This window comes from Rhea americana, unplaced genomic scaffold, assembly GCF_003343005.1.
Source record: "Rhea americana isolate MKP2758 unplaced genomic scaffold, rheAme1 scaffold_241, whole genome shotgun sequence".
NCBI classification, from domain to species: Eukaryota; Metazoa; Chordata; class Aves; order Rheiformes; family Rheidae; genus Rhea; species Rhea americana.
This window is the reverse complement of record NW_028186359.1, coordinates 457,230-479,518: the sequence shown is the minus strand read 5'-3', so window position 1 is coordinate 479,518 and position 22,289 is coordinate 457,230. Positions and strand designations below refer to the sequence as shown.

Sequence of the window (22,289 nt, the reverse complement as noted above, 5' to 3'; positions counted from 1 at the left end):
ATGCGCAAAGTGTACGTTTTTTTTAATAAAGAAACTAGAATAACTTCTTATTTTGTTGTTCTCTAGGGATTTAAGTCATAATCATTTGCTGTCATCTAACTGGAGCATTGATTTGTCTGCTCACACGCTACAAGAAGTGTAAGTTATTGTTTATGGTAAACTCAGTAGAAAAGATTTCCTCCAAAATTCTAGTTAATACATTTTAAAATTTTGACCCTTAATGCATGCCTAGATATCTAGTCTGATTTTCAGAAATATCCAGTGCTGATAAATTAAAAATGGATGCGCCATGTTGGCAATGTATTTTATGTAAAGCTCTCCTGTTCCGTGTACAGAAAGCTTTTTGATAGAAGACAACTGTTTTTAAAAGAAATGAAAGTTCCGCTTGTTTTGACTATGRCTATGTTGAACAGAAGTAATGATATCCATTTTTCATGGTAAAGAGATGTGCTTCATTATAAAAATTTTTCAAATTATTAGTATTTAAACAAGCTTTTAAGGAGTTTGTTATGTTAATAACACGTAATAGTTGCCGAAATGGAATTGTTAAAATTTACAATATGGGTTAATTCTGCTTTGTGGAGTAGGGTTTTTCTCCTCTTTGAAGTGCTAATAAAGATTTTTATTTTATTTTTTTAGGAAAATGAATTACAATGAGCTAAGTGAAATTCCGTACTTTGGAGAAACAACTTCTAATATAACTCTTCTCTCATTGTAAGCAATAGTTTGTCTACCTTTTTTCTGCTTTTTCTTCAGCAAGTGGGAAAATATTATTAGAATTTTGCTATCAAGTTGCAGGAAACCATAACTTATTTTATCTTAGAATACTGTTTGCGTAAAGTGCTTCAGGGAATATGTGAGCACTCTTTAAAGAAATACAAATCAGTTGGACGATCCAGTAGCCCTATATTGCTGTTAAAATGCAGTCAACCAAGATGAGCAGTTTTGAAGGGGAGGGAGGTGGTCTAGGCATGACAGTCCCACAAGGAACAGCCCAATTGCGTGCCTGAGAACTTAAATCTATTCATATGTTAAGATGGCAAATAGATCTTGGGTTTTCAGTATTGTCTTATGAACACTGAAGTATATGCTACATTTCCCATTCAAGAGAAACACTAATAATGTTAGTGCTCAGAACCCTGTAGTTGTTTTAAATGTACAAATTGAAGGATGGGATGTTTTGACAATCGTATTTCCTGGTATCTTTCAGGGTGCATAATACAATTCCAGAAATAAATGCTGAGCAACTGCAAGTTTACCTTTCTTTGGAGAATCTAGATCTTAGTTCTAATCTAATCTCAGAAATTAAAACTTCTTCTTTCCCACGGATGCAATTGAAGTACCTGTAAGTATGAGTGATCCATTATGTCTAGGGTTCCTGGCTCCAAAGCGGCAATGTTGAAGGCCTCATCTACTTCAAGTAACTTATTATAGGTATTGCTGGAAGGGTTTGAACTGGTAGCAGTGCTCATGGTAGCTGCAAATATGCTTAGAATAAAATACTTCTAATACCAAGTCTGTATCATGTTTTCTCAGTGTTGAAAACAATGAGTGCTGATGTCAAAGTGATGGTATTTCAGCCAGCAGGGACATAGAATGAGATTTTTGCTTATCTTGAGTAGATCACTGTTGACACTATCTTAACCATGCCTAATGGAAGCATGGGCATGCAGTAAAAATCAGTGCCTACCAGTGATTCCTGTAGGGAAAAATAGTTTACTTTAGGGTACCAGAATTCTGATTTCTGATGTGGCTTCACAAGGAACCTGAGTATTAAAAATTAGTTGCTTGTAGTAGTTCTTGTGCAATTTTGTTAATATTCTCTGTTCTGAAAAGTTGCTTTTCCTCTTATTTTCCTAGGAATCTGAGCAACAACAGAATAACTACCCTAGAAGCAGGCTGTCTTGATAACTTATCTAACTCTCTAATGGTGGTAAAACTAAACAGAAATAGAATTAGTGTTATTCCACCAAAGATCTTCAAATTACCTCATGTGCAGTTTCTGTAAGTAGCACTTTTAGAATTTTAGAAGCTTAAAAAGATAGTGTTTATAGCTGTATTGCTCTCCACAGTATGTGTTCYTAATAGTCACAGTGTTGCTTATCAAAAGATGTCTTAATATTTGATTGTCATCTTTATTTAAGGGAACTGAAAAGGAACCGTATTAAAATAGTGGAAAGTCTTACATTCCAAGGCCTGGAATCCTTAAAATCATTAAAAATGCAGCGCAATGGGATTAGCAGATTGATGGATGGAGCGTTCTTTGGCCTGAATAATATAGAAGAGTTGTAAGTATGCCTAATCATGGAATTTCTTTTAGGAACTTAGCTGTGGAGGTAATTTCCTGTATGGCTTCCCTAACATCTAAGCTCTACTAAAATGTAGATGACAAAATTAGTTTACAGATCAGTATTTTTCCGTATTTTATGTGTCTGGAAACTTTAGATGTAGAGAGATACTGTCTCTCTCCCCAGGCTTCTTTCTCCTTGATGATGCTTTGGTTTAGTCTTTTTGCAGTTTTGTGAAGATGTTTTGTCAGTTCTCTGACTTTGTGTGCTTTGTTGATCTGCTTTTGCACTTTGGTACCAGTAGGAGACCTAATACGGGAGTATTCTAAACTTAGTGCTTTGTAAGAAAGCATATGCACTCACCATAACATGGGACAATTCTTTATTGTGTGACTCTGACGTAGCATAGGCATGTGCCATGCACTCTTAGCAAAAGATTTTTTTTWAAAAAATAAATAATCTTTGAGAACTGAAATGTTTACATTTGAGAGTAAATGGCCACAGTTTCAGTTCTGCCACTGGATCAGAGTAGTAATGCGTTGCTTTCTTTTTGTACATTCTTGTTCATTTGGTTCCTGTGGAATGAGTAAATCATGTGTTTCAGATTCTGTAGGATTTAATCTTAGTAAATCATTTTGGGATCYACAAATTCTGTAAATATGAGTTTTATTGATTGTCTATTTGGCAARTGTTTTTCCTTCTAATTCCTTAGAGAACTGGAACATAATAACTTAACAGAAGTAAACAAGGGCTGGCTTTATGGTCTGCGAACATTACAACAACTCTACATTAGCCAGAATGCCATTACCAGGATCAGCCCAGATGCGTGGGAGTTTTGCCAAAGACTTTCAGAACTGTAAGTCCTGGGCGGAATTTCAGTGGGGATTTTGTAACATTATGAATAACAGATTAGAGAGCACATATATAGGAAGAATGAATTACTGAAGAAAATGCTCCGTTTACTTATTAGGCCTGTAAGTGTTCTGTTAGAAATTAATCAAGGCTTCCTGTTTGATAGTGTCTTCATAGTTAATCCCCCTTGCTTGCCTTTAAAGTATATGTTCAATATTTCTAGAGACTTATCATACAACCAGCTGACTCGCCTCAGGGAGTTTGCCTTTGTGGGACTTGGTTTGTTGGAGAAACTAAACCTGGGTGACAACCGAGTTAGTCACATTGCTGATGGTGTGTTCAGAGGACTGACAAATCTTCGAACCTTGTAAGTACTGAAAACTTTTAGTTAAAAACCTCATTTGATTCAATGCGGCAAAGCTTTTGCAAGTAAGACAATGAATATTGCACTGTGCAAGCCTAAGTAAGATCAGTGTTTTGACACTTGCTGTATTGCTGTCCTGCCTTCAGGTATAGCAGAGCTGATTATTTTTGGTCTATAAAGATGATAGAATCCTGACATAGTTGAAACAAACCAACCATTTAATTTTAGTGGTGATGTAAGAGCGACTTGATGACCTTGAGTACTCAGTGCATGTCATACCAGTTCTGAGAAGGTATGGATTGTCAGCTTGTGTAAATGCAAGAGATGAATTGTCAGTACAGACCTCGCTTTCTTCCTCATGGTTGTGTTAGGATTGGAACCTAAGAAACCGAACTGAATACTGCGAGTCACAGGAGGTATTGTTTTGCCCACCCCATTTGCATGCTGAAGTCATAGGCATAGTATAGAGGAAAGGTATAGAAATACTTACTATCGGAGAGACAGCTCTGCATTTGCCAAGACCTTTGCTAGCAGCTGTAACCTGTTTGATATTTCTGATAAGAGAAGACTCAATCCTAGTTCTTTTTTTTTTTTTTAAAAAAAAAAAAAAGTCCTAGGTAGATGTGAACACTTGTAATATCCTAGTCTATGATAGTTGAGAAAGGAGTGAAAGTTTATAACCCCTCTGTCAGTTCATTAAATAAATGCTTAAATAAGCAAATTCAGAGAGACTTATGTAAGCAGTCATATTCTGTTAACCATAATGCAACCTTTTAATGAAATAATTAAAACTAATTTCTTAGATTTAGAGTAGCATGAAAAAGAACAAGAGCAGATTAATTAGTAGTTTTTGCTGGGCTCTTCAGGGGCATCAAACAGTGGAGAGTCTGGCCATTTTGCTTCAGAGTTGGAATGTGCAGGACTGAGGGCAGTGGTGATTAACAGGGCTCCAGGCATTCGTGTCTAACCAAGCGTGAGGAGCAAACTCCTTGCCTCACACAATGAGGGGCTTTTCTTTTGGGTTGCTCACGCTTTTTGTTAAGTGGTCTGAATRATGTGAGTGTATAAATACTTCAGGCACCAAGATATGTTGTGTAGCTGTCAGATTATTTCCATTGTTGTCTGTACTACAGTTCTGGTTGTTTCAGTGTTAAGGCAGCTGACATAATTGTCTCTATGTTCAGTTCTTACCACTATTCTGCAAGGTAACTTTAAAGGAGAATTAGAGCAAGCTGCTGTAGAAACTGTATATAAGCTACAAGCTAATAAGAGCAAAGTAGGATTAAAGGTGTATCTAAGAATAGCACTGAAACTTTGAAGATTAAAATCTTGCCACTGTGTTTACTTCATGTATGGCGTTTCTACCTACTTGTGAATAACTCAGCATTGATACCACTCCAGTATTCATAATCTGAAATTTTGAAGCAAACGTAAAGAGAATTTTAGAAACTAGTTTCCAGTCCTGAGATCTAACAATCTGGAAGTAAGTTTAGTATATTACTCGTGTGGTCATTTTTGACATTAGATCATATCCACGTTGAGTTTCTTAACTTGAATAATGCTTAATGGAGGAAAATACTTAGTGTGAGCAAGTGTCAAGGCTGTGTTGGCTCATTTCTCATAAGTGACATCAAATAATTCCATTATGAGCACTCTTCTCCTTATTTGTCCTAAATTTTAAATTATATATCTTAATTGTGGAAATGACTGCTGCAGGGCCTTAAGAAAAGACTTCCATATTTACAAGTAAGAAAAACAAGCAAATGATGCGTTACCACTGACAGCATCCTGGAGGTTGATTTCTGATGTCCTTCAGGATGGTAATCCATGCAATTTGTAGTCTCACGAAGGGGAAAGTAGATTGTGCTAATGATGGAAAGATGCACCAGGAAAGAAGTGTTTGAAGAATACATATACTGTCTGTATATGTAAATAGCTTTCTGTGGCAGTTGACTTTTTTGGAGCTCTGTCAAGCTGATACATGTAATATCTACTAAAATGCACTATATCTTATTTTTCATCAGTGTATCTTTCTTTAAACACACTGATGGTTGCAAATACTGCTATGCATCATGGTGTTAAAACAGACTAAAACTATAGCTCTAAAGAAAGCTGTTCACTCAATCTATTTCTTTCAGGCTAAAAATGCTGCTACATTTTATCTCAATCTCTCAAAAAAACATGTAATTCTTTCCAAACCATATTGCTATACTGCTTTTGCTGTTTAGTCTGCTGTTCTTTGTGAGGGGCAGAAGTGCTGTGCAGAGGTCAGACAGAAATCCCATTAGCTGGTAACGAGATTTGTGACCAGAAAAACAACTTCATTCTGAAATCTACTACTTTGTTCCTGGCAGTCTTACACTATAACCTGTGTGTAATCTCTTAATATGCTAATGCTATTTTAAGCCTGTTACTCGGGAAGGTTAATGCTGCTAGTATATTGGTTAGTTCACTTTCAAGAACCGACTTGCTTCAGGAGTTTTTCCTAGCTTCTGGTAAATAGTCCATCACATGACAGTTGCTAGTCAGACTGTGTCTTTCCTTAAATACCACATTAAGATGATGTACTTCAGGATTTGTTTGTGGTTCAGTCTGAGGTACTGATTTTGAACAGTTCTGTTTTCCCTTGCATTCCTAAAATGGAATATCCATCTCCTGACAAGTTTAGTTATATAAAAATTTGAGACCTTTCAGGTGACACTGACCTAGAGCACCATACTGGGCATATGTAACAATAAATTCTCATCCCTAATTAACTGCTGGCAGTGATCATGATGATGTTGAAAGGCTTTTAAGAGGACTTTTCTACTCCTACAGGGATTTGCGGAACAATGAGATCTCGTGGGCCATAGAAGATACAAATGAAGCCTTTGCAGGACTCAGCAGACTTGATAAACTGTATGTATTACAAATCATTGAAATGACAGTATTTCCCAGGCAGGTGGAATTAGAGGGGAAGTGAGTTGGCAGTCGTATTCAGTGTGTTACCCCTTCTGTGCTAGGCCTCTCTGTAGAGGCTAGGGTTCTGTGTCCGGTAGCTTTGAGTCTGTGTAGGACTGGATCACTGATAGGACCACTTAGAAGTAATTAAGCATGAGTATTTCCCTGCTTTTTTTTTTTTTTTTTTTTTTTTTTAATACCCCCCCCCTTTTTTTTTTTTTTTTTTTTTTTTTTTTTTTTTTTTTTTATCAGATAGCCCCGGTCCTTCTATGTGATGGTTGTTGCTTTTAATGCTTGTTTAGTTTAGTTAAAATTCATGCCTTCTCAAAAAGAAAAAAAACTTCTTCAAATCCAAAACAGCAGTGAATTAATAGCTTTTAAGTACTTCAGCTATGCATTCTTCATGTAGGACTGTGTGCTTTGTAGGAAGGTATGCCATCCTGTGGAACTGCAGATACCACTTAATACTGGGAGCTTGGTATGAAGGTGCAGCCTCAGGAACTAATGTGATTGTGGCAGATTGGTATGATGAGGTTATTGCTCTGTTCCAAGTTCTACCTATCAGTGGCTTGTTCTGCTAGCATAAATTGATCCTCTGACCCATCTCTAATCTAAATCTGTAAAGAATGGAAAAAAACCTATTCATATGAATATTCTTTGAGCCTTTAAGCTCAAAAAATAGTATTTGATCTTTTAGCTCATCTAGAATTAGAAAACACGAGTTAAAGAATAAATTCAACAACTGTTGATGTTCAGTCTGTTTTCGGGGTTTGGGGGGTTATTTTTCAGAATCTTACAAGGAAACCAGATTAAGTCAATTACGAAGAAAGCATTCTCTGGTCTTGAAGGACTTCAACATTTGTAAGTACTTTGCTTTGTAGAGCTTCTAGTTATTTACTTCACTTTTGTATTTCCTCTCAGACTTTCAAGGATCTGACTGTCTGATGATAGTATATGAAATCAAGCATTGTGCTTCTCTTTGCTTAACTTACAGAGATTTAAGCAACAATGCCGTAATGTCCATCCAAGAAAATGCATTTGCCCAGGCACATCTGAAGGAGCTGTAAGTTCACATTGGTTCTTTAGTTAGTTCTATTTTGTCCCTTTAAGATTGACTGAAGCTGACTAAAGTGCATCCTATTTTTATCATGAACTATTTAAAGCTATGTTAATAAACTACTGAATAAAAGTCAGTGACAGGATACATATTTTGATCTAAAGTTTACTAAGTTTACTAAGATCTGCACCTCAACTTAAATTTTCTTGCCATGCTAAACCATAGGTTTTTCTTGTCTTACATTTTTGTATTGGAGATATTTCAAGAGATCACCTGAGCGAGTACTGTGTTTTTGAAGTAGTGTCGTGATCAGTAAAAGTACAGCTAAATGTTTACCCTGCATGCTAATGTGGCTGGTGTCAGGGTCTCTAGCTGGCTTTACAGCTGTATGGAAAACTGTTTCTGCTGGTTTGATAGTGTCATATATGGCATGGGACTAAACATTGCAGTCTTCTCTGACTGACAGAAATGTGTATTGAAGTACATGTTGCTGTAAAATAGGTGGAAAACAGTGGTACCTGAAATGAGAGATTAGAAAATACTTTTGAATGATGAGAAACTAGCTTTGATGCTCTGTAAGTATTTCAAGAAAGGATAATGCTCTTTTTTCAACTCAGAACAGACTTTGTGTCTCCTGCTAGCGCCAGTTAGCCATGGGACTGTTACAATAAATAACGTACCTTTTTGTACAGTTCTCCTGCTTTAAAACAAATCCTGGCTCTTCAGATGACCCCTTTAACACTAAAACATGAAAACACTAACTTCTCTGTGTCCACATGAACCTTTTTTCCTCCAGAATAAAATCTATACTTGCTCAGACTTGATATCTGGTCAGTGAAGGTGGCTGAGGCTTTGGTTCAAATGAGTTAAACTTGACGTACACTGGCATGTAACCAATGAACAAAAACCATGTTTGATCAGGGATCTTTAGGGGAGTTTAGTGAGCCCTCTGTTTTGCCTTCCATTTTTGGGCTAGGGAAGGGCCTTATAATATATTTCAGAGCTAGACAAGAATTTTTACTTGCTCAATAGATACTAAAACTGCTAGAGCCTCTTGTGATCTTCACGTGTGTAAAGTATTATAATGTGAAGTGACCTTCATACCCAAGACTAATCTGAGTAACACAGTCCTTTCTATGAGATAAGGTTTCTGAACATCATATAGTTTGTTTTAACACTGTTTTAACATTGGCAGAGGTTAACTAATTGAACAACAATGTGAAGAAGGTGATGAGATGCATTTTAGGTGCTAAAGACAAAAGACTTTCATTGCCTTCTCTTATGTATATTACAAATGAGGCATCAGCAGTATGTATGGGAAAATGGCAGGATGGAATCTTGGCTTGTCTGCATGCCCCTCTTTTCTCTCACTCTAGATCTACTGGATTCATATAAGTGTTAGATCACTAACATACACTAAGGAAGAAGTGACCCATCAATATTTCCCATCTTCCTTCCTCATTGTTTTTGTGGAGCAGAGAAGAAAACATCTGCAATAGTACCTATGCAAGACAGCTCATTTTCATTCTTAAATATTAGCTGGCATGAAAATGAGTTTTGAGGCTTACAGCCACGAAGTAGTGGCAAATACCTGGTATGAGAGATGGAGCTGCCCTGCAGTGTTGTATGGGTTTTTTAACTGCGTTAAAGAGGAATGAGGTACTTGTAAAGACATGCATAATACTTTGTTTCAAAATTAAAAATACAATGTAATTTTCCTCAGAAGCTTTTTTTAAAAAAAAAAAAGTTTTAATGCTGATACAAAACTATATTTTGGACTGTTTATAGCATGTATAACTAACTGTGTAATAAAGACCTATAGACATAGAAGTTGTAATTTCTGAAAGTGTATGCTTTTAAAGTTTTGTAATGAATGAAATCACATGTGGGAATGTGAAATAAATAAACTTTAATCACTCTTTTGTTTTGCCTTGTTTCTGCAGGATTTTAAACACTAGCAGCTTGCTTTGTGATTGCCAGTTGAAATGGCTACCACAGTGGCTCACTGACAGCCACTTGCAGCAGGCCGTAGATGTTAGCTGTGCTCACCCTGAATGGTTAGCAGGACAAAGCCTGCTCAGTGTGGACCCTGATGACTTTGTCTGTGGTTTGTATTTTTAATCATTTTTGATACAAAAACATAGTGACACAAATCTCCACAAGTACCTTTCTGAAACCAAGCTGTAGCAGTGCAAGACGTGCTTGGTCTTGGCCGTAATGCATGTATGAGACTGTGTACGTTTTGGTCTGCCTTAGGGTTTTAGGTTTCTTTCTGTTTGTTTTCTTCTGTTTTTCTGTTGTATTTGACCACTAAAACTAAACTGAGGGAACAATCCTGTGAGACTGCATTGTTTTTCATTTAGATTACTGTTAAACTGATTATGTTTCCATTCTTACTGTTTCTGAAGGCCTTCTGCCTTATTAAAGCTATTTGGCACTTCCTTATTGGGACTGTCTGTACCCAGCAAGACTAGGGCAGTTGATACTCTGGCATGTTTTGTCAGGCTCTATATCTGCAAAGTTTATCTAGTCTCTGCCACCGCTGTTTCTCAGACGTAAGCCTTTTTATTCTTGTTACTGAACTGTCAGATTTAAAGCTGAGAGTCTCTTTGTCCAGAGTGATGTGTGAAATTAATGGCAGACTTGGAAGTAGATCCTGATGTATACATGATTCTCTTCATTCTTTCAGTGGTAACAGTGTTAATAGTTTCAACTGTGATGCAATTACCCACTTCCCTGTCCTAATATTACCACCCTGGTGCATGACACTGAACCATATATACGTATGTTTACAAGAATTTCTTTGCAGAAATGCTGGATGTTTGAATAACTCTTTGAGTGGGATAAGATAGTGTGAACTGCTTGCTTGCTATGCTTTCTACTTACGGAACTAAAGGCTTATCTTTAAGATATTTACACTGAAAAATATCATTTGCTTAGAGTCTGCCCTTCATAAAATAACACTGGCTCTTTGGTCAAACATGGCCTGTGCGTATAATCGAAGTGTAGCAAGTTCCAGACAGTTGTGGAAAATGAGACACTAATCGAGACCAAGCTTTTACATTGACTGTTCTCAGTGTTTATTCTATATTCCTATCTGTGGTTCTAGTCATCTTTCATAGCTTGATTTCCAAAAGAAAACAGCTAAATATATGCATCCCAAGCAGAATATTTGTTCCCACAGCTTGTGTTTTACTTATACTGTCTTTCAGGATCTCTTCTTGCAATGCTAACTGCATGTTGAAAAGAAAAGTAACTAATCACAGTGCTTTTATTTTCAGATAACTTTCCTAAACCACAGATAAGAGTACATCCTGAGACCACAATTGCTCTACGAGGCATGAATGTGACTCTGACTTGCACTGCTGTGAGCAGCAGTGATTCACCAATGTCCACTGCCTGGCGTAAAGACAGTGAAGTATTGTGTGATGCAGAGGTTGAGAATTTTGCCAGATATCAGCAGCAAAGTGGTGAAGTTGTTGAGTATACCACTGTCCTGCATCTTTTCAATGTGAATTTCACTGATGAAGGAAAATATCAATGCATCGTCACCAATCACTTTGGCTCCAATTATTCTAACAAAGCCAAACTAACAGTCAATGGTAAGCTGTAATGGTAACAAACAAGAAACACTCTTAACCTAAATCTTTATTTAAATAGCTAAAAATCTGTTTTTCACTTTGTTTTATAAAATCTATTCAGATTCCTTAGTTCCCAACTAGAGCTGGCCCAAACCAGTCTTGCAAGAATTTACAGTTTGCATTTAGAAGCATCAGACAATACTATAAAAAGTAATTTGTTTTTGTGGGTGAAGAGCCTTCTCCTTCACTTTGAAAGGAGGCAAGTATCTTCCATACTTTRATATAATTTAAGTAGTTTTTTTTATCTATTTGAATGGAGGCAGAAATCTCTTAATCTAAAAGCTCCCTCTACTGTCCCATCAGAAAGAGGCACTTTCTCTATATACTTGCAAAGCTAGGAGAGATTTGACTAGAAATAGTTGTGGTATGGGAAGGAAACTCTAAAAAATAGAGTATGAAGTCCTTGGTATTTAGCCCATAATGAAGAATTCCTATTATTCTGACTTGAGAGCAGGGAGATGAGAAGACAGTGTTTACATCAGTCAATAGATTACTGAACCACTGACCGCCCCCCCACACACACACACACGCCACCACCACCATCATTATAGTTGAGAGCAGAAGTGCCTGTGTTGCCTCTGCTTGTCAAGAGCAAGTAGTACAGATTTTTGGCTGCAAAGGTGGAAATTCACCTTCCCTTTCATAGGGGAAGAAAAAATGTGACAAAGGACTTAAAGTGAAAGCTTATCCCTGTCTTCTACCCATGAGATAGTTTGTCCATTAGATCATTTTAAATAAACATTGTAGGTATTGGAAATGACCACTGAGAACTTGTGCAGCTCTTCAGAAGCGTCTGCCTTGACCAGGAAGAACTGCAGGTGTGTCTCAGATTTTTGTTTGCAGATGTGCTCTGTGTTTAGAGGGCTTTTGTTGCTTTTTCTGCAGTACTAAAAATACTGATACTATAATGTCTTCCTTGATCCAGAACTACCTTCCTTCCTGAAAACCCCTATGGATCTTACTATCCGCACTGGGGCTATGGCCCGCCTGGAGTGTGCTGCAGAGGGCCACCCTACTCCCCAGATCTCCTGGCAGAAAGATGGTGGCACAGACTTCCCTGCTGCAAGAGAGAGAAGGATGCATGTCATGCCCGAGGATGATGTGTTCTTCATTGCAAATGTCAAAATAGAAGACATGGGAATCTATAGTTGTATGGCACAAAACATTGCAGGTGGTTTGTCGGCAAATGCCACGCTGACTGTGTTAGGTAAGCAGTATGCTTATCTGTGCTTGAGTAGATCATTTCACTTCTGCAGTGGTAGTGTACTTTATCTGTAAGTAACAGGCTTAAGTCCTGAAGAATGGAATTAAAATACAAAGAGCATAGTGTCCTCTTTCTCTGGCTGTAGATGATATTCTGCAGTAAGGAACAAGAGAAGACCTCTCCCCCTTCCAGCTTTAAAGGAATAAAGGATGCCAGGTGTTCTCTGGAGCAGCAAAGTAGCAACTGCTTTGCACGGTTTTGGGGGATTTGAATGCTGCACTTGACAAGGTTAATGAACAGTGAAGCTTTAGAAACTAAGTCACAGATGGTGAACAGGTATAAAATACACTAGAATTTGGCTGGGCAGAAGCAATGAGAAGCCAAAGTGGTGAACAGTGAAGTTAGCATGGTCTTTGCAGGTGAGAATTTAGGGGCATGTATCAATTCAGCAGTGCAAACTAGATAATTTTTGTGTTGTCTTGGAACAAATTTAGTCACAGGTAACATGAAATGTGCTGAGTAATAGTGGAAGGACAGTTTCATCTGGAGTGGAGTAGTTTTTGAAAACACTTTTGATGTTAGTCATATGCAAGTTTCAAATTGGAATACATAAAGCAGAAGGGTTACGTGGCTAGAATCATTTTAAGGACATTTGCTGTATCTTCATTTGTTGTAGTGATCTATAGGAGAGATGACCTCATGTGTTTCGTTGCTCAAGTTTATTTTCAGGGTGTAAGATCATGGTTTTTTATAATCCATGGAGTAAACACAGAGTTGCTGCACTACGATGTTATCTTACAACTGTTTTTTTTTGTTTTTATTTTCTTCACCACTGTCAGAAACTCCTTCCTTCGTTAGGCCCCTGGAAGACAGGACAGTAACCAGAGGTGAAACTGCTGTCTTGCAATGTATAGCTGGTGGCAGTCCTGCCCCTCGCCTCAACTGGACTAAAGATGATGGACCTTTAACAGTGACAGAACGGCACTTCTTTGCTGCAGCAAATCAACTCCTTATCATTGTGGATGCTGGACTAGAGGATGCTGGGAAGTATACATGCATAATGTCCAATACACTGGGCACTGAGCGTGGCCATATTTACCTAAATGTCCTGGCTTCCCCAAATTGTGATTCTTCCCAGAGTGGCATTGTCCATGAGGAAGATGGCTGGACAACAGTTGGTATTGTGATTATTGTTGTGGTTTGCTGTGTTGTGGGAACTTCCCTGGTATGGGTTATTGTGATCTATCACATGAGAAGGAAGAATGAAGATTACAGTATCACTAACACAGGTAAATTTCAAAAGTAACATCCTTTTAATGCTGTTTTTTAAACCTAAGGCACCTGTTAGAATGATGATATTTCTGGATTCCTTTAGAACTGGCAAACATTTAGGAGGGAGTGATGTTTTTCCTTCTCAGATGTCTTCAGGGATTTGCTCTAATTTCTTTATTTGTTAGGGGAAAAGAGGCAAGTTTAGACACTTTAAATATTAATGATGTATTTATTCCTTAAACACTAAATTTGTTTTACACTGAGGGAGAACAGTCAAGTTTGGGAACAAATAAATATTTGAATTAACTTTTAAAATGTTTTCAGGACCTGGAATAAAGTGCATAAATATCTGTTCTGACCCTGTAGTTTTGAACTAGCTATACAGATTTTTAATTTCTGAGGTAGCAAAAAGACAATCGTGTGTGAGTTGAACTTCTGTGTATTGCATTTGTTTTAAGGCGGGCAATAAGGTTGGTGGTATTTTGGGATCTTCACATGTCATTCTTGTCATCAGTGTTAATTCTGCCTTGCAGAGGAGTTGAACCTACCTGCAGACATTCCTAGTTATTTATCCTCCCAAGGAACTCTGTCAGAGCCTCAGGAAGGCTATAGTAACTCGGAAGCAGGAAGCCATCAGCAGCTTATGCCTCCAGCTAGTGGCTACGTGCATAAAGGCACAGATGGTAAGCATAGCCCTCGCGTGTTATCACTCGCATGGCAGGATGCCAGTGCATCCTCTAGTCCTCATAGCTGGCAGCAGTATTGCACAACACAGGGTAGTACTGCATATTAACATCAAAGGTGACTTTTTCTAGAAAAGAATTCAAGTTGATCCTGAGATTTCTATTCATTGCTGCAAGCTTAAAAGGCATCTCTTGTTTTTTTCCATTGTTTGTTTATATTCTGCTCTCAAGGCTTTTGCATTCCATGCACACAATTTAATTTGCTCCTGCAACATCTGGGCCTACATCTGCCTTGAGTGCCTTTGAATATCGATGTTGTGACTGCAGTCCTTTGAATCCCAAAGTAGTACAGCTCTGTCTAGAGACTCTTTGCTTCAGAGTGTGTGATACGTTCAGCAAGGCAGTTGTGGTGTTAGAGAATTCCTAGGTTAAATGTCATGGTAGATTTTTTTTATGATGCTTCTTTCCTTTGGCATTTCAAAAGTTCCTGGAATGGAGGTGGAAGGGAAGTTCACTCTGAAGATGACTTACTCTATCTTTTGCTCTTACAATAACATTACTTCCTCAACCAGACATCTAGTCTGCCTGTTACAATTGTAACCAAGGGTCCATACTACTTGCCTACCTTGTTTAGAGGCTTATTTTCATGGTATTTTCACCATTGAGTCTATAGAAGTTTTATTTTTTACCTCTCAAATGCCGAGGAGCCATTTGGTCCTTATACAGGCTGGCTCTGAAAAGTGATCCTTCAACATAAGTCTTTTCATGTGTCCCATGATCCTCTCCCTSCAGTCTGTAGTCCTATGGTAACAGAGTCTATCAGCAAAAGAATAGAGAAAGAGCTAGTCTCAGTTAGCACTTCAATCATCTGGTCTGATGTTTGTGGACATGCAGAGTGCAGGTATAGCTGCTGCTATCTTGTCTGGTAAAAGGTGAACTTCTCAAAGCATGTAAGCCTATGTGGAGAGGCATCCTGTTTTGATTGCATGACTGTTTCAGCCTGGTGCCTAAGTTAGTTAGATCTGCTGGAACTGTGAACCTGTGGAAATCAAGGTTCCTCTCTTTAAGAAAATATCTGTTTTTCCATCATGTTTGTCAGGTGGCACAGCACCATTGGTGATTTGTTCAGACTGTTATGATAATGCAAATATCTACTCCAGGACTCGAGAATACTGTCCTTATGCCTACATCACAGAAGAGGACTCCCTTGATCAAACTCTCTCTAATCTCATGGTTCAGATGCCTAAGGAAACATACACAGCACGCACTCAGCACGACACCAGTGCTCTTGATAATCTTATAGCAGACAGAGACATGTCTGTCTTCCTGGTCAACCACGACAGAATAAGTGAGAAGAAAATCTCATCCCAGCAGATCAATGGTGAGTGTGTCCTGTTCCCCYTTTTTTTTGTTTTACTACCTGATAGCTCTGGCCTTCCTCATTGTGCCATTCTATATTGGCACGTGGTTAATTCATCAAGTTGCCATAGCATGTGGAATAAGTCATCTACTTATTAACTACCTATTTGCAGAACTGGCCCTCATGCAGTCTGTATCCAATACTTCCAAGAGTTGAGGAGAGTGATATTAAAATGATAGCACTTTTTAATCTGAAGCTTGTCTCTTAAAGCTTATGAAATATGATTCCTTGCACATGCACACTTCAAGGACATCTTTGCCAAGATTTAAAGCTGCACATGGGAAATCCAGATAAAACTTTTGTGTTTGAGTTGGGCTGAGTTTCAAAGAACTCTAAAAGAATTTTATAAACTGAATGCTTTTATATTGACTTTCTTCCAGGTAGCCTTTTTTAAAAACCACAGTGAAATAAAGTATGTTGTTTCTTGTTACTGTAACAGATTGCTGAAATGGGCAGATGTCCAGTAAAATGTTCTCAGAAACAGAGAAAACCTCAGGAAGATAGTTATTGCTAAGCCACATGACTCAAATCTGTCTAAAATGTGGGTGTATTCATCATGAACTTGGATTCTTGCTCATTCTTTAATTTGTCTTCCTCAGAACCCTTTCAGCTTCCTTTATGGGGACTAAGCAAGGACCTGGGGCTGTCTCACTCACACTTTCTGCATCAGCAGTCAGCCCGTGAGACCTCACGACCTCTTCGAAGTGAGGGCATTACTGACAGTGACCGGGAACCAGCTGCTTCACCCAGATCTTGCCACAGGTTATGTGAACATAACTTTGATTTTAATAGGACATGGAACATTCAGAACCATAGTGAAACCACATAAGGCACTAAAATGAAGTCTTGGAAACAAATCCATATCAACTGACTTTTTGTATTTACTACCTCAGGACTAACCCCAAGGCCAAAGATGCTTTTGTACACATGCCTGCAATTACAGGCTGACTAGACCAAGACAGACTCTCTAGAAGGAGATGGTTCATACTCTTTTTTTTCCTTGGATTCATGTGCATTGGAAAATGGGAATGTGCAACAGTACACATGGATGATTAGTGATATCCACAACAATAGCATTAAAACATGTTTTTTCTGATATTGGAAACAGCCTTTATGTTAGTGCATGCTTTGAAAAATCTCTCAAGAATGCATAGCAGTTTCATGCTGTATTGTCTGCTTGAAAACAAATGTTTAGGGCCTCCTCATGGAATTCCACAGTGATTGTAAGCATAAAACTCTTGGCCAGCTTTTTGTTCTTTAGACTGTTGGCAGGAGTCTGTTATCAGTCTGACTTTGGGGGTTGTTTCTCCTATGAATAATGGACTCTAGTTGTAAATAAATTTGCATTTATAAATATTTTGTATACACTAAGCATATAAATGTGTTGGCTGTAATGTAAATATATTTTTTTTTATGCCGAAGTGTGTATCATACTGTTAGTCTTGACAGCTGCATATCAAGCCATAATTTTCGGTGGAGGTTGAGGGATTGAGAGCTTGTTTCTGAGGGGATAGAGCTGTTCGGGTTTTTTTTTTTTTTTTTTTTCACTTTGGAAAGAAGTGAATGTACTATATATATGTGGTGAAACTGTGATATTAATGAATTTCGTTGTTACAACTCTATATGCATTAAGCGTGGCTGACCTGACTGCAAGTTGATCCGTTTCATTACATTAGCAGAATTCCAAGTTTGGCCCATCATTTGTTGAGAGAGTCCTTAAATCTCTCTGTTAGGCACTCATCTTTTCCAATAGAGTATAATGTCCAACAGATCTTACATTAACATGTAGTATCTGACTTTCCAGGAGTTCTTGTAAATAATGAACACAAGACTAATACACAAAATGGTATCTCTTTCTGCTCAACTGTTAGATATCTACAAGTTCTGACTTCCTCATGTTTCAAGTTATCTCAGCTTTTATCTTTAAAAAGCTTTTGTATTGTGTATATAGAGTGTGTACTCTGTATTGCAGAGAGGTCTCTACATTTTTATGGCTGAGAGTTGAGTTAGTGAACTACTTAAACGAATGTCATGATGGAAAGCACTGGATAACTTGGAAGAGCATTTGATCAATACTTGGTGCACTACACTATACGGATTTTCTGTTCCCTCTGCACAGCCAGGAGAAATAGGTAATTTAAAAAGCTTATGTCCTTTTCTGTCATAAAGTGTCAGAAAAATTCTTACCCTATTGACCTCTGTAATAGTTCCCTGGAATTCAGAGTGGCCAAAATGTTAAAATATTTGACAGGTGAGAAATGAAACAATATAGAGCGCAGAGTGCTCTGTATTGAAAAATCCAGTACTTACTGAGACAAACAGTAATATGTGCAGAATCTTCACTACTGATAGTGGAGTGTGCCAGACAAAATATGGAAGAACAATATTATGGAGACTTCCTGAAAAGTTCTTGCCTCTGGGAAAAATGTACCTGTGCAGACAGTGTTAATGACTCTAATCAGTGCTGGATGTTCAGCAAGTATGTTAGAGCTAGAGTGCTTTCAAGGTTATATTGTATCTTCCCATATACTCATTCCTGAAGAGCAACATCTTTCTTCCTAGTCATTTTTTTTCCTCCCCAAACCATAGGATATGTACTAAAAAAGCTGCATTGTGTATTTTTATAAAAACAGAAAAAGGATTTTGGGATGATCCAAAATCTTCATGTTGATCCATTCCTAGATGGGACAGTGTGTGACTAAAGTCTCAGATGCAACCATACAGAATTACAGCTGAAGTTTTTTAGTCTGTGAATTAAGTAAATGAGTGGGGGGAAAAGGTGAGAATAATTATTTTCACACTACGCATAGATTATAGTCACATCTGGGCAAATGAGCAAATATTGTCAATGACTCTTACTGTGCTCTCAAAGCAACCATAGGATAGCCAGCAGCTTTAGGAGGGAGAGGATTCAGAGTTGTCCTTGACCTTTGGATAAAGTACAGAGAAATGGAGGTGTGTTAAACTCTTAGGCTTTGACATATGAAATATTTTAAGGTGTTACATGTAACACACATGCTAAAAGAAGCACATTAAGTTCTTTTCTGTATTTATTTCTTCCAGGCTTTTTCTTCCCAGACAGCATCTAAGACATAGTACTTATTTTCAATACAGACTTACCTGTGTTGCAGGAACCTGCCACAGTTAGAGTTTAAATTCAGATGAGAAATGTCAGCTTATGAAACTACAGCAACAGAAAAACTCATCCTTCTGGGCTGCTTGCTGCTTTGTTCAAATGTTCATATAGGCTAAAGTGGCAGACTTGCTCTTTGGCATTTGCAGCACCATGATCTCCTGCTAGCAGAGGAGTATCACTTACCCTACTACTGCTTTGTCTCCCTTCACCATTTGACAAACACTTGTTACTTTTTCTTCCTTCTCTCTTTTGTGGAGCAGAGCTAATGCAGATTTCCCAAGTGTCCGAAGATAACTATTGATGTGGAAGTGCATGGGGGAATCCAAACCTTATGTGTACTTCAGGCACAACTTCTAGTATGATCAAATTCACGTTAGGTAAGATGTGCTTGGCCAGGAGCAAGGCTTTGAAATTAATGCTGTCTGCACCAGGACAAACAAGCCCTTGAAGGTGTTCAGGAACTAAAGCTGCACTGATTTCAATGAGATATTGGTCTCTAAAAGCTGCTCTTATGAATTAGGACATTTGCATCCTTACATAAGCAATGTATTTCTTTAAAGTCCATAAGCTGGTTGTAAGCATTTTGAAGCTTGTGAGTGAGTAAATAACCTGCTGTCCTTAATGTCCTTAATTAGCATTGTGGAAAAACTTCCTGGGCAAACTTGTTGGGAGGAGGAATGGGGGGGGGGAGGAGGAGGGAGGAGTCAGGTCTCTTTTTCCCCCAGATAGCACAGAGTGGCCATTCTGTTTTCAGTGAACATGAACAGTTTCTTCAATCAATGCCAAAGTAGTAACAGTACAAGAACTGGGATTTTGTAAGACAGTGTGAGCAAAGCTATCTTTGCTCCCTGTTGCTATTTCCTTGTGTCTATTTATATTTTTTTCATGTAAGAATGTATATTTTGTATAGCATGTGTAACATATGTTTGTCTATTGTAATATACCTTCATTCAATAAAACACTATATACATTGAGCATCCAATGTAACTTCGTTAGTTTGCAGTTGAATAATTCATTTTCCTTCTACTTTTTATTTTTCACAGGAAACATAGTTTCAGGTGGGTTTCAGTCTTCTCAACATGAATATTACGCATATTCTTCACTTAAATTGTTGGAAGAACACTTAGTACTTAGCCTGGCTCATGGATTAACTTCTATACATGCTAACAAAGCAGTAGCTGGCTGTATGCCTGGGTTTGCACCCCCTTTTCAGAGGCAGAGCAGGGGAATGAGACAGTCAGCTAATCTTGCCAGTGCCTGACACAGTGCTGCAGTCCAAGCTTGTTTCTGAAAAGAAGGAGCAAGGAAGGAAGAAATGACAAAGCAAAAGGCAGTCTGCATAAAAGCCACGTAGCCTAGGTGCTGCAGAAACAGCTGCTGATCTTCAGATGGTGGYATGCATGCTGAGAGTCTCCACAGATCCAGGTAGAGTTGTTCTCACTGTCTAGACCTAACTGCTGTTGCTATGTGTTTACAAATCTGGAATTTTGTATAGTTCATGCACACAATGCAAGATTCATTATAGTATTTCTGGTCACACAATTCAGGATCACTTTGCCACTTTTAAGTGCACCACACTAGTCCGGAACATGATATTYTTAAGATACTCCTTTTTTTTTTTCTTAATCATGAGGAATGGTTCATATGAGGAATCAAAATCATTTGCAGAGAAGCTTGTGTGCATGAATAACCACTCCAAAACAACCTGTGGAGAAGGCCACCACTTGAGTGAAATTCCACAACCATTATTTGTTACTGGAAAATCAAAATCAAGTCACTTTAGCCCTAGCTAATATCCAAGCACGTCCAAGCAAGCAATTGGGCAAGGTGGTTGGCTTCACTAAAAAGAATTTTGCTTAGAAGGAGCTGAGCACTTATAACACTGGTCTGGAAATCTGGAAGGAAAGTGTTCTACTTAAATAGGTTCACCTGCAATTTTGCAGCAGGTTTACAAAGGCAAGGTCTGGATTTGTCACTTGTCAGTTTTCTTGAAAGTCTATTGTTTGTTGTCTCAAGTGCCTTATATGTGCCACCTGAAGCATCTGTGACCTGTGACAAATAGGGCTTTTTTTTGTCCCATCTAGATCCGAATTATTTTCAAAATTAAAGTGTTTCCTAAAATAGCTTTTGCTATCAAACATTTTTCTTATTTTAATTTTCTACGGGTAAGCTTCCTATACTTTCTTCTGAAAATGTGGAGATACTTATACAAAGATGCTGTTGACTCTGGACTAACAGATTCGTATATTATTGTGCTCTCAGTGGTATATTCTTGCCATTCGGATCCTTCAAAGTAACGAAAAGCGGTTTTCTTTCTGACAACAGACTATCAGCATAAATGAGCTAGTGACAGCATGCCCCTGCATACCTGCTGCAGGTGAGGGAGAGGTGAGTACCTCTCAACTGCCAGTTGCCTTAAGAGCTTCAGTAAGCTTTCTATTCCTTTGTATAACTTTTCAATTTCTATCACTATATTCTTGTGCTATTTCATGTTCTGGTGATTAATCATACCTTCATTCTTCTGTACTGCTTTTTGTATGCTTCACTATTTTATCTGTTCACAGCTCTCAGTACTGTTTGGCATTTCTCTGCTTTAAACTAGTTGCTATGGCTGTTCTGTCCTCTGCTCTTTGCAAGGAGTGAAGTTTGCACCCGGAGAAAGTTTGGCTCACTAGAGCTTAGCGTACATGCAGTTTGACATGCAAGTGTTGGTCACCCAGTATGGCATGCTTCTGTTTTTGGAAGCACAGTGCATGAAGGTCACTTCAGTGTACAGGGTTTTTCTCTCCTAGCTCTAGCTGTTAGGGGTTGCCCAGGGGACCAGTTTGGCACAGGGAAGCTCCAGATGCAGATTTCTGCACTGTGCTGCTCTAGGAGTGCCAGCCACCCTGCGCAGAGGTTGCTGCCTTGCTAACAGCTGTAGGAACAGGCTTTGTGGCAGAGGTGGGGTCGGTCAGCTGGCATCTTTGCCTTGGGTCTGTGCCCACTTTGCTGAGGCAGCGTGTGATGTGTTTGGCAGTGCTGCCTGGTTCTTCATGATCTACTCCCACAAGAGCAGAAGCATATCATGTCTGGAGGACCTATACAACAATGTCCAAAAAGCAAAATCAAGCCTCAAACAGTTGTTGTTCTTCTGTTATCTCTTTTCATGGCCCTAATAGTGTATTCCTTTGTTTTTCATTTCTAGCAAGAGTTCAAGGGCTGCCCTTTTCTACAAAGCACTAATGGCTGCGAGGGAAAATTTTTGATCTCTGGCTGTCAGCATGTAACTTCAGTGTGTCAGGTTGTATGATTTAAAAAAAAAAAAAAAAAAAGTTGTCTCAGTGCTAAAATGTGGCCTTAGGGAGTGTATATATATATACCTGGCTGTGAAGTGGACAGTACACAAGCCTATCTCCTTTCAGCCAGCTCAGGAGGCTTGTTCACTCTTCA

The 22,289-nt window shown here is 38.3% G+C and overlaps 1 protein-coding gene across 1 annotated transcript; it reads left to right on the top strand.

The window, feature by feature from the left end:
* LRIG2 (leucine rich repeats and immunoglobulin like domains 2) lies at nucleotides 1-19,844 on the top strand. The gene is made up of 18 exons (XM_085306601.1): nucleotides 1-11; nucleotides 67-138; nucleotides 640-714; nucleotides 1,211-1,345; nucleotides 1,861-2,004; nucleotides 2,145-2,288; nucleotides 3,001-3,144; nucleotides 3,364-3,507; nucleotides 6,322-6,402; nucleotides 7,234-7,305; nucleotides 7,439-7,507; nucleotides 9,445-9,608; nucleotides 10,783-11,103; nucleotides 12,068-12,349; nucleotides 13,186-13,635; nucleotides 14,152-14,301; nucleotides 15,401-15,682; nucleotides 16,321-19,844. The coding sequence occupies exons 1-18, from the start codon at nucleotides 1-3 to the stop codon at nucleotides 16,548-16,550; spliced, it is 2,970 nt and encodes a 989-aa protein (XP_085162727.1). The 3' UTR covers nucleotides 16,551-19,844.
* Nucleotides 19,845-22,289: the final 2,445 nt, after the last annotated feature.